Raw genomic sequence first — 12600 nt, 5'->3', positions numbered from 1 at the left:
CTGTTCTCTCTTGCTCTTGTTCAGACAGTTCTTTCCCTGTGAGGCCTTCCCTGCTCCAGGGGCCCCTACCAGACCCCTCTCCTCTGCCCCCAGTGCCTCTCTCCACATAGTCACCTCTGTGACCCACTGCCTTCCTCACTGGAGTTTCCAAGCATTAGGGCCAATGGCTTCAAAAATGGCACCATGAGCCCAGGGTCACTGGGTCTGATAGCAGGAAGGGAGCTGCCCAAATGCCAGCACTTAACACAGTGTCGGGCACACGGGAGCACTCAGAGAAAGCTCGCTGCCTGTCAGGAGCAATACTTTTGCTCTGGACAGGTGACCAGAGGCAATGTGAGAGACTGACAAAACCTGAAATACCCTTCCCAGAGCTGGGGGACATTCAGCAAGAGGGAGTGATTTATCTCCGCTGGGGAAAGATTTTGGATTCTGAACAGTAGCACGAAAAGGCAGAGGTAGAAGTTTGGGCAAGAGCAGAGCAGCCTCCCCTCTGCCCTGGTCTCCTGTTGAGGACTCTAACTGGCTTCCCCCAACAGGTGCGGGTCTCAGCATGAAAGACTTCCCAGACAGTGCTGTCTCCTGCACAAACTTGTCCCCAGGCAAAACGGAAGCACTCGGAGAAGGCAGCTTTCAGTAAAGCCTTCTCAGCACCTGGGCTTCCCCTCAGGTCTGTCTTCCCACACATAACCACACACCCAGCCACAGGCTCATCCAACTGGAGGGGGTTACCACTGGGCGGGCCTCTCCTTCCTCCTCTCTTCCTCCCTCCTCGGCAGATAGCATCCAGATGACCCAGCAGAGGATGCACAGTCACCCCACTGAGGAGCCACCGTGGGCTCAGCCAGATCTCCAGGATTATACTCAAGCTGGCTGACGACAGCAGGAAGAAACTGTCAGAGCAGCAAAACCAGCCCAGAGTTGCCAGGACAACTCCTCCCCCCTCCATCTACCACCCCCTAGAAAATGACTGAGGGTTGTGCTATGCATCATCTGGCGAAATAATGTCTCAGAACTCTAAAGTGCTGATTGTGACAGGGTTATGCTTGACTGGTCTCAATCACCCCCACCCTACTCAGCCTGCTCAGGATTCGAGGAAACAGATGGGGAAAGCCCAGGAATGCCGCCTAATGGGGTAATGAGCACCCCAGCCACAGGGCATGGGGTGTGGGACAGGATCAAGGACAAGGGAGGACTGCTGAGAAGTGCAGAGAGGATTGAGCCAGAGGAAGAAAAAAGGGCAGAGAAGAAGGTATGAAGGAGGAGGCAAATGGAACATAGGGACAGCTTCGGACCTACTCGGGACACAACCCAGTAAGTCCATGCTGCATCCCAAAACATGGTGAAGTAGATCTAATTCCATATCACACAGGACAGAACTGGGGCTCAGCGAGGTTGAGAAATTCTCCCACGGTCACCGATGTACCATGAATCAGGGTCGTATTTGATTATCATTATTTAAAATGGCTGGTGCCTGGCAATCACAGAAAGCAGGTGGACTTGTAGTTAGTAGTGTCATTGTTTTTAGGGTCTCTACATATAAGAACTCCTTATTGATTATTACATACAGCACTTACCTGGAGCAGAATGCTATCAGACCTCAGACCATCACTATCCAACGTCACACCAAAACTGGGATTAAACCTGGGTCCACTTGACTCCAAAGTCTGTATCATGGTGACCCCTTTATACCGTCTCATACTTTTCCCCCTTTGCACCTCAGCAGGGGTCCTCTGGTCTCCTTTCCAGTCTCCTGGGACCCCTTGCCTTCCCCAAGAGGAGCGGCATGGCTTTTCCACCAAGAAGACAGATTGAAGTCTGAGAGGTCAAAAGTGGAGGGAAAACTAGACCAATCCTCCTGTGAATGTCTGCGTTTCTGCCCCACTGGGTTTCTGCCTGATCCTCTGTCCCACTGCTCCAGGGCTGTTCCTACCTCCTTCGTGACTGGAATCTCCTTTTCCCGAAATGTCTGCAAAACCTCGCACGCCGCCCATCTCTCCCTTTGTCCTTCTGCTTTCAAACTCTGCAGTGTATTCAGTCATTCAACAAAACTGGGTAGTACGCCTACCTTGTGCCAGCTTTATGAACAGGAGAACTTAAAACAGTCCTGCTTCCCAGAGCTTATATTCCAGCCAGGGAAGACAGGTAAAATAGGCAAGAAAGGACCTAGATGTCAAGTTTACTAAGGAGAGGGGACAGGTGACAATGAGTGTATAGGACAAGGAGCACTAGTAGGGGTAGAAAAGAGGACATATGAACAGAGACCCAAAAGAGTTGAAGGAGTTTGGGCCGTGGGGTTGTATGAGGGAAAATGTTCACAGCAGTGAAAACAAAAAGTGATAAGTCTGTGGCACGACTGTGCCTGTCTGTTCTATGAACAAGCAGGAGGCCAGATGGCCAGAGCACAGTAAATAGTAGGACAGGTGGTGGGACGCGAGGTCAGAATGCGGGAGGCTCTCTGTGGAGAGTGCGGCATAGCCTTGCCTCTGAAGGCTTTGAGCAAATAAATGATGACCCTCCCCTCATCACTAACAGGTTTTTCAAGGATGCCCCTGGCTGTGGTATTGAGAAAAACTGGAAAAGGTACAGGAGAAAGCTGGGAAACTAGCTAGAAAGAAACTTTGGTGGGTCTCGGGAGGCAAAGAGGAAGGATATGGGCCAACATGGGAGCAGGGAGATGACAGAAGTAGTCATACAGATTCTGAAGATAGATTTGTCAATGCATGGGATGGAGGATATGGCAAAAACAAGGAATAAAAGGATGACACTAAGATTTTTGACCTGAGCTACTTCAGGGATAGTGATGTGGGCAAGTATTTATAGGAATGAGTAGGAAATCCTTTGGGATATGCTAAATTTAGGGTGCTTATCTGATATGAAATAGAGATATTTATTCAAACTGTACAGGAGGAACATGGAGGAAGGATGTGTAGGGTAGAGATATGCCTTGGCAGTCTTTGATGGGCAGAGAATATCTAAAGGCACAAGCCTGTGTGATGTTTCCAAGGTATGAGTGCAGGCAAAGATGAGAAAAGGTACAAGGGCTGAGCCCAGGGATGCTCAGGTGTGGGGAGAGATTAAGGACATGGGGAGGAACTAGCCAAGAAAACTAAAAAGGTGGCAAGAAATTGGGAGGATATATTGTTTATAAATGAAAAGTGTCAAGGAAATGGGCTTGTACATTATGTCGAATACTGCCAGTAAGTCTGGAGAAATGAGGGCTGAGAACAGACCACTGAACTCAGCAACACAGAGGCTGTGTATGATCTTGACAAAGGTTCTATAGTTCTTTATTTTTGTGTCTTTTTTAGGTAGCTGCGTCCATAAAAAATACAAGGGTGCCTACCTGAGCTAGATACCTCCTGTCAAATCCACATATCTTCTTCCAATCAGAATCTAAAGCATCTGAAAGGATCCAGCATCTAGTCAAACAAAGATTATCACAGGCACAGGACAGGAAAGACAAACCACGCCATAGATTAAAAAGTAAACACCGGCTTACGTCTGGGTTCTGAACATCTATGATGTTGTTTGTATAATTTTTTTTGTCTTTTTTGTTTTTTTATCGGTACTAGGGATCGAACTCACGACTGCCTGCTTGCAAGGCAGGTGCTTACGCCGCTGAGCTAAATCCCCAGCCCCCTATGATGTTGTTAACAATATCCATTATCCACCTACATCCAATATCCAATATCCATCTACGGTGTTAATAACAATATCCACTTTCATTTTCTTTCCAGGTGCTTCTCGCTTTGCATCTCTGGGTCTTAACCAATGATTTAAGAAGTCTGTATGGACCTAACCTTAAATCAGTCCTGTGGTACGCTTGCTGAGGGTATGACTCTAGATCAGGTGGTATCTTTACACACAGTAACCTGTGTGTGACCTGGTACAGAGTAGGCACTCAATTACTGCCAAATAAATGAAACTCCTTTCAGCCTCTCAAATCAGAGATGTGTCTCCACTGGCCCAAATGAGCACTGCTATAGATTTGCTCTTATGTGAACAGCCAAACTAGAACACAGAGGATAGATGAAACTGCAGAAAGTTTATTGATTATTTAATCTGTCTACAGAGACACCATATCCCACAGTTCTTCCCATACAGTTTCTTCCTTGGAGCTGAGCAGATCCTGCTTCTCCTTTGTACACCCCTCCTCTCTTTAAGGTATTAAATCTACATCAATGCATCCTTTGGGAGCCTCTGGCTGGAACTGTTCCATCCTAACTTTCTGGTGGTTAGCCATGCTTGCAGTGAAAAAGTCTTTGGATTTATGACCACAGCAAATTAATGCCCCTGTAATGGCAATTGTGGTAGACTTATGAGAAAAGATCGAACCGTAATGTTTATGTGTTTATGTGTTTTTAATGTTTATAGGTCTGCTGCTGCAGTCCTCATCCTGATGAGAATAGGTGTGTCTGAGTTAGTTCATTGTTAAGGAGGTTACAGGCACGAAGAGTTTCTGCTCACTACCCAAGCTCATAAATGCCTTCAAATGGCTTTTTCGTTTTTATGGGGCCAATCCTCTGGTCTCTACACACATAAAAAGGGTGAGAAGGATCCACTAGTCTCAAAGGGACTTCCAGCTTCTGCTCTCCCCACTCTACACTTGCTCCTTGGCTGTCACCAGGAAGTCATCATGTCTTGCCGCTCCTACAGAGTCAGCTCCAGTCGCCGGGTGGGCAACTTCAGCTCTTGCTCAGCAGTGACCCCACAGAATCACTTCGGGGCCAGCTCTGTCTCCTGCAGGAGTGGGTCTGGCTTCCGGGGCCGGGGTGGCTTTGGTAGTCGGAGTGTCATCAACTTTGGATCTTACTCACCCCGGACAGCAGCTGTGGGTCCTCGTCCCTTCTACTGTGGAGTTGGCTTTGGTGCTGGCAGTGGTGTGGCCTTTGGTAGTGGTGTTGGTCTGGGATTTAGAGCCGGCAGCAATGTTGGTCTGGGGTTTGGAGCCGGCAGTGGCCTTGGCTATGGTTTTGGTGGGCCTGGCTTTGGCTACAGAGCTGGAGTTGGTGTTGGAGGCCCGGCAGCTCCATCTATCACAGCTGTGACTGTTAACCAGAGTCTGCTGACCCCTCTCAACTTGGAGATTGACCCTAATGCCCAGAGGGTGAAGAAGGATGAGAAAGAGCAGATCAAGACTCTCAACAACAAGTTTGCCTCCTTCATTGACAAGGTAACTATGATAGCTGGATCTCTGGGCTTGGGAAGAAAAGCATTAAAGTGGACTAAAGTGCTCTTTCCCTTAAGAAGAGCTGGTCCAGGTTGGGGACATTGCCTTTGGCACCATATCCTGGAGATGTCCAGCAAAGGCACTGAGGTATGAGGTCTGGGTTGTTCTGCCACTGAGCAAGGACAAGCCAGGGGAACTTGCATATGGTGAGATAGGCTGGCACTGGTTATTTCTTCTGGAGGGAAAAGGAACACCCAGATAAACCAGACAGCCTCTGGGCACACTAAGGCCTACTATCTGCTCCCCTAGCAGTATTTCTTGCACAGGCTAGCAACATTTACACTTCAGCCAGGATTCAGGTGGTATAAGTTTAAAGGGTTTCTCTTTTGAGACCCTTATGCTCTTTATAAAGTTCTCCTAGTTTCCGAGGCTGGGTTGCCTCAACTGTTCAGGCCTAGAAAAGGGGAAACAGAATTGAAAAATTCTTATCTAAAAAGGCAAGAATTCACACCCCTCACAGCAGGTACCAAGATCCACCAGGATTCCTAGATTGAGGAAAACATAGGGAACAATCATCTCCAGGCTGCTGTAGAGGGCCAGCGATATGACTTGTGCAAAAAAACTACCATCCCACAGAGGAAGCCAACATGCGGACAGAGGCATAGGCTGGAAAGCAACCTCTGAGCTCCAGTGTCCTTGACTTTAATAGGAGGCTGAGGGAAATGGGCTGTCATTTCCCTTCAGGTATACACATCTCAGCTGAGGGAGTATCTGAGATGGAGGTTGCAGTTTACAATCACAGAATCTCCCTTCCTCATGGCACAGTCCACCCCAATGTACTTTCCTTGGCTCCTCATGCTGTGCCAGAGGTGGCTGGTATTGATTTTTCAGACAAATTCCAGCTTAAGCAGAATTAATCTTTCTACCTCTCCAATGAACAGTGTGTGCCCTGGGGGACACAGGGGCCTGAAGTGCTTTGCCTCAGCACCTCTATTTTTAGCCAAGCCTGGCTGAAAATGAAGAGGCAGGCACAGATCTGATCTTCCAGCTTCTACTGAGTTAAAAGAGGGATGAAAGTTATCAGAGGCAAGAAAACTGTCACCAGTGATAGAGTCATTGCTAGCCCTACCAACCACTTCAAATGCCATTTTTTTTCTTTGTCCCTGTTGATTTAGGTGAGGTTTCTAGAGCAACAGAATAAGTTGCTAGAGACCAAGTGGAGCTTCCTACAAGAACAGAAATGTACCAGGAGCAACCTGGAGCCTCTCTTCGAAAACTACCTCACCAACCTGAGGAGGCAGCTGGATGTACTGGTCAGTGACCAGGCCCGTCTGCAGGCCGAGAGGAACCACATGCAGGATATCCTTGAGGGCTTCAAGAAGAAGTAAGTGACACACACGAGGGACACACATGAGCTGGCCCCAAAACAGCAACTCACCTGAAATGAAACACAGTTAAAAGGTTCTGGGCCAAATATTGGTCATAATACCCAACCTGAAGACAGCATGGGAGGCAGCGATATTGGGAGGGATGGCTCCCTGTGGGTCCCAAGAAAAACAAAGTTTTGGAACTAGGCAGAATTTGTCCCTAATACTTCTGGTGGGAAGAGGCAAGTTGACCCCAGAAATGCAGCCCTCTGGTTTTGAAAACAGTTACCCATATCCAGCATTGAGCTGGGTTCTATATCCTCTATGGTCAAGTGCAGTGGTTCAAAGTCATTTCTGGCAAAGGAGTACACTATTGGCCCAGATCTTCAGACTCCAAATCCAAGTTGAAAAAATAAAAAGGATTCAGGGGAACTGATGACCACTGGCTCTTAAAGGATCTTAAAGATAAGACCAGAGGGATAGTATTATGTGATAGCAACAGGAAGTCACATTCCCCAGTGGACTAGAAGGGTGTTAAGAGGCTCACTGGGGACTTTAGGGGTAACTGACCCAGTTTAGAAAACTCACCCTGCTCCTGTTTATCATGCCAGATATGAAGAGGAGGTGGGATTCCGAGCCAATGCTGAGAACGAGTTCGTGGCTCTGAAGAAGGTAAGGAAGAGCAATAGGTCCAGACAAATTTTTCAGATGGAAAAATGTCCTCAGACCATCCCCTCAGAAACTGTGGAATCTAACACCACTCACACAAAGACAGTGCAACTTCGAAGATGACATGAGATTCCCTTCAGTGTTCTGATTTGGCCTCAGATTGTTTAGGATTAGGTGATATAAGAGAAGAGACCCAAAAAGATGAGTTTGTAATGAAGTATCATGAATTATCCAGATTTTTTTTCTTTTAAATAAGCATTAAAGAATACCCAGCAGCCACTGTGCATTTTCACACTGTGGTAAGAAGAGCAACAGTTTGCAAGAGTTGGCCCCATGGGAGAGGAGGGTCTTCCCACTCATCTGCAGACCCTGGCTAGGTGGGAAGGGTAAATGGAGCAGAGGTAATGAATATTTTATTCTTCTCTCTTTTATGCAGGATGTAGATACAGCTTTCTTGAATAAATCTGATCTGGAAGCCAATGTGGATACCCTAACTCAGGAAATTGACTTCCTGAAAGCACTGTACTTGGAGGTGAGGTATCTTCTTGAAGCCATCGAAGGAGACCAATACTGGGCCTCAACCCCATGAAGGCTTAGTCTGGAATCAAGCATCTTTATTCTCCATGTTGATGTACCTGCAAGTGGAGAATGTGAAGGAGGCCAGCCTCTCAGAGCCTGGCTCAGGCCTATGTATGATCCCTTGCATCTGTAATCCAAATCCTCATTGACCAATCTAAACATTGATGTTTAGAAATGGCACTTCCTACCTACTGACCAAATGAGTCTAGAAAACTGACTTATCAGGAAGTGTAAGAAAAGTTTGATCTAATTTGCCAAACCATCTAGCTATCCTTCACTTCATAGGCACCCTGTTTGGTCAGAAATAGATCCAACCTGAGCTAAATTTCTAGCTCTAAGAGAAGAGATTGAGTGCTTTCTTGTCAGCCAACTCCAGTCTCCCAGTTCTATGAAGGACTTGGGATATAGAAATTCCTATACTGCCATGTTTTAAAATATAGTTTACTCTCAATGCACCATAACCAGCACAGGCACTTTTGGGTAAGCCAAAGGAATCTTTAGCATGGCTCTCGGTCCCCCTACTAAGCTCCTAGGCCTCCCTGGTCTTAACATCCATCTAACAGTGTGGGAGGGCATCTCCAATCTTGTAGCAAAGATTCTAACTGAAATAGTCCTCAAACCTGGCTTTTTCCAAACTGAAGGTCTTGCTTTATACTAAAGCAATAAGCAATGTTTTCTGCCTGACACTACCACATGGGGATCCTGTGGCAGAGTCCCAGACACAGAGGGGTCTCTGAGCTCATCTTATCTGCTGCTCCTCCAACGTAGGAAATCCAGTTGCTGCAGTCACACATCTCAGATACATCAGTCATTGTGAAGATGGACAACAGCCGAGACCTGAACATGGATGGGATCATTGCTGAGGTCAAGGCACAGTATGAGGAGGTGGCCAGGCGCAGCCGAGCTGAAGCTGAGGCCTTGTACCAGACCAAGGTGGGCACAAAGAGGCTGGGGAAAGGAAGCGGGAAGAGCTGGGGCAAGGAGGGCTCACACACAGCAGGGTGGACCGAGGGGGAGTCTGAGACTTCAGCTCTGTGGAGCTCACTAGTCTTGATCTGACTCTGAGTCCTCAAAACACTTACTTCTCCCTAGTATGAAGAGATGCGGGTGACTGCTGGCCAGCACTGTGACAACTTACGTAACACACGGAATGAAATCAATGAGCTGACTCGGCTGATTCAGAGGCTGAAGGCAGAGATTGAGCATACCAAGACTCAGGTAGGCAAAAAAAAAGATAAAGTCACTGAGGAAAGACAGGCAGGGCCCCTATCTTTGGGGGAGCCTCAGTCTAATAAGGTAAGGGACCCACCAAGATCCAGAAATAGAGGATTCATCCAGGAAGTCTTCCTAGGAGAAGAAAATACAAAACAGAAGCAAAGTGTCCCACGTAGAAGGAAAAGCGTATGGCTCCCAAGAGGGTGAGGGAAGGAAGAAAGAACAGGCAACTCTCTGGACCCCATGGGTCTCAGAGTAGCATAGAACAGCAAGAGCAAAGTCAGTGGGGTGGGAACTGAGCAGCCACCGAAAGCTCCGTATCTGCTCATCTGTGATCTCTAGAATGCAGCCAAAGCTCATTGTAAACTACTCTTTCTGCAGCGGGTCAAGCTAGAAGCTGCGGTGGCTGAGGCTGAGCAGCAGGGCGAGGCAGCCCTCAAAGACGCCAAGTGCAAGCTGGCAAACCTGGAGGGTGCCCTGCAGCAGGCCAAGCAGGACATGGCGCGGCAGCTACGGGAGTACCAGGAACTCATGAATGCCAAGTTGGGCCTAGATATCGAGATCGCCACCTACAGGCGGTTGCTGGAAGGCGAGGAGATCCGGTGAGAACCCCTGGGGCAGCAGGAGGAGATGAGGTCTGGCGTGGGCGTCTAGAAAGATTAATCACTTAAGAGAAGAAGGGGAAGTCCAGGGGAAGCCTGCTCAAATGGGCAGTCTGTACAGACAGTGATACATTTTCTGCAAACATTAGTCAGCTGTCTTTGTCGGGGGTTTAGAAGGCCATTCCAGATCTGTGTTCTCAAGGGCAAGCTGCACCATCTCATGGGGAGTTTTGCTTGCTAAGTAATTCATTAAAACAAGAACAGTAATAATACACTTCCTCAAATTTTTTTGTGGAACCAGTGCTAGGCAAGTTTTCTACCACTCAGCTAAAACCCCAGGCCCTTTTAAATTTTTTTATTTTAAAACAGAGTCTTGCCAATTGCCCAGGCCAGCCTTAAACTTGTTCTTCTCCTGTCTCAACTTTCTAGGTAGCTGGGATTACACCTGGGGCCTCAAGTATTTTAATTCATAATTTTGGTGTGGGCTCTAAGAATGTGTCATTTTTCAAAGCCCTCCAGACGTGTACAGCCAGGGCTGAGAACTGCTGGTCCACTGAAATAAGAAAGGCTTTTTAAAGTAAGCAGGTTGGGGGAAGGACAAGACCCAGGAACCAATTCATTTCTTTCTCCCTCTAGGATCTGCGAAGGTGTTGGACCAGTAAACATATGTGAGTAACTTAAGTCTTTTCCTCTTTACATTTCTCTGTTCTTCAGTTTTCCCTGTAAACTCATATTGGGGTCAGGAGGCTTCTGAGATGGTGACGAGGTGTAGGGAGCATCTGTCTCCTAGACTGGGAGCAACCTTCCCTGAGATCAGAGAGCTCCTCAGAGCAAAGGAGTCCAAGTACCTTCATGGTAAGAGAGAGCCTTAGAGGAGAATCAACATTTTTGCTCTGAGTAGCCCCATCTTTCAGGGGAACCATCCCAGAATCTTAGAAAGAATTGAAAGGCTGTGTCAAGGAGATCTCACACCCCCTGATGGCAGTGATGAGTCAAAGTTAAACAGATGCTCCCTCTCTAGCAGGTTTTCAAAGTAGATTTTTAAAGAACTAGTTGTGTCCAAAGCATGCAGGACACTGTAAATCTTTGCTAAGATTTACAGTGCTCGCTAAGATTTCAATCTTCTTGAGAAGGTGAGTTTAGGCACTGCCACCCTAATTCTAGAAGGGCCCCTGTGGGGAGGGGCAAGCATTGGCACCTCAGCTTGATTTGCTCAGAGAAAAAGACAGGATGTGCTGAAAGTCACAAAACCAGCCAGAACCTAAACCCACATCTCTAGCCTTCAAAACACAAATGTGCCCATGTGCACGGTGAAACTGAGTACTAACGTGGGTGAGTCTGCTGGATAAAACCACCCATGCTCAGAGGAGAGGCCCCCCCAGGGGGGCGGGGGGCAGCAAGCAGTAGCCTTTTGCAGCAGGTCAAAATAGAGCAGAGATCATGGGTGGCAAGAAGAACTCCAGTGAGAGGAGACAACAGAGAAGAGCATGCGGGCAGCAGTTGTCTAAGCAAGGGTTAGTTGGATTCTGTTCACTGTGTACAGAGGTCAACACAACGGAGCCCCCAGTGGGACAGGAGGAAGCTAACAAGGGGTTCATATTGACAAGCTTTCCTGGGTGCTGGTCCAGGGAAACAGAAGGCACAGCATAGTGGAAAGTTAAAGATACTTGGCTTTATGGTGGCTACTGCTCCAGCAGCCTGCACAGTCAACTCACCGCCTGCATCCCGTAACCCAACCCACTTTGACCATAGATAAATGACAGTCAAGTATGGACATATGCAGACATCAGGGAGATTGGCTGAACTCCTCCACTGTAATCTGGGTTTGATTTTAGTGTAGGTATAATTTGGGCCACCCACATAGGAGAAAGAAAAGCAGCGCTGACTCTCTGATGGTCTCTTCTCTGCAGCTGTGAGCAGCTCCCGGGGTGGTGTGGTGTGTGGGCCTGAGCCTTTGCTCTCCAGCTCCACCCTCTCCCGTGGCGTCACCTTCTTGGGTGGCAGTAGCAGCATCCACACTACCGGAGGGGTCCTGACTTCCAGCAGCTCAAGCCTAGGTGGGGTCCGAGGTGGCTCTATGATTGTGGATGAGGCCTGCGTCCCCAGTGTTCCCTGCCCACTGCCCACTGAGGGCAACTTTAGCAGCTGCAGTGGTGGCCGGGGCAGCCGTAGCTCCAGTGTCCGCTTCTCATCCACCACCACCTCCTGCCGGACCAGACACTGAGAGCCAAGTCCCAGACAACCACTGCCGCCGGGAGAAGAACCTGCCAAATGTCCCCTGATTCTATCCCTTGAGGTATGCAGACTTCGGGCCTGCGAGGTCTCCAGCCAGCCCTCCTGCCAGGATGCTCTCCAATGCTTTCCCCCAGTACTGCCATGCCTGGGCCAGGCCCTCTTGGAGGACTTTTCACCCTATGGATGCTCTAACTACAGTCAGACTGGCTTCAGCCTAATTCCCAGTTTCCTTCACTGGGATCACTGCTCTTAATAAGCAGAGTCAGTGCAGCTATAGAAAGTAACACTCTGGGGGAGAAAAGGAGCCATTTCAAGCCAAAGCATATGTGCTGACACCACGGCCACCTTGGTTCTAGAGTAATGAGGAGAATGCACTGCAGACACATCCTTGGCCCGTGGTCTCTGGCTCTCTTCTCTTTCCTTCCTTAGCAGGAGACAATTCTTTCCCTCTCTTCCTGGCCGCAAAGGACCTGTAGTCCTCAGAGGCCCAGAGATCCCGAGGTGCCCAGTGGTTCTTCTCCCAGGCGTTGCATGTCACTGTCTTGCTTCCTGTGTTATTGGTTTCCCTTCTCTGCAGCTCATCCCAAGGCGGGTGGAGAGGTGGCTGCCCACCCTCCATCCCTCTGCCCTGTTGCCACAGCAGGTTTGAGTCTGCTGTTTCCAGGGAGGCTTGGGGGGTGGCGGGGTGGGCGTGGATGCCTGTTTGTACTGCTCTTTGTGTTCCTGGGTTTTCAATAAACTTGCCAAGCTAACCTGCTAAAAA

General features: G+C 48.4%; 1 protein-coding gene across 1 annotated transcript; it reads left to right on the top strand.

The window, feature by feature from the left end:
• The first annotated feature begins 4584 nt into the window (after nt 1-4584).
• Krt84 (keratin 84) lies at nt 4585-12600 on the top strand. The gene is made up of 9 exons (XM_003475765.3): nt 4585-5173; nt 6346-6554; nt 7149-7209; nt 7643-7738; nt 8554-8718; nt 8878-9003; nt 9382-9602; nt 10239-10270; nt 11513-12600. The coding sequence occupies exons 1-9, from the start codon at nt 4637-4639 to the stop codon at nt 11824-11826; spliced, it is 1761 nt and encodes a 586-aa protein (XP_003475813.1). The 5' UTR covers nt 4585-4636; the 3' UTR covers nt 11827-12600.

Source organism: Cavia porcellus, unplaced genomic scaffold (assembly GCF_034190915.1).
Source record: "Cavia porcellus strain 051 isolate PalLab524CR breed Dunkin Hartley unplaced genomic scaffold, mCavPor4.1 scaffold_8, whole genome shotgun sequence".
Taxonomy (NCBI): Eukaryota; Metazoa; Chordata; class Mammalia; order Rodentia; family Caviidae; genus Cavia; species Cavia porcellus.
This window is presented reverse-complemented; position numbering and strand designations above follow the sequence as displayed.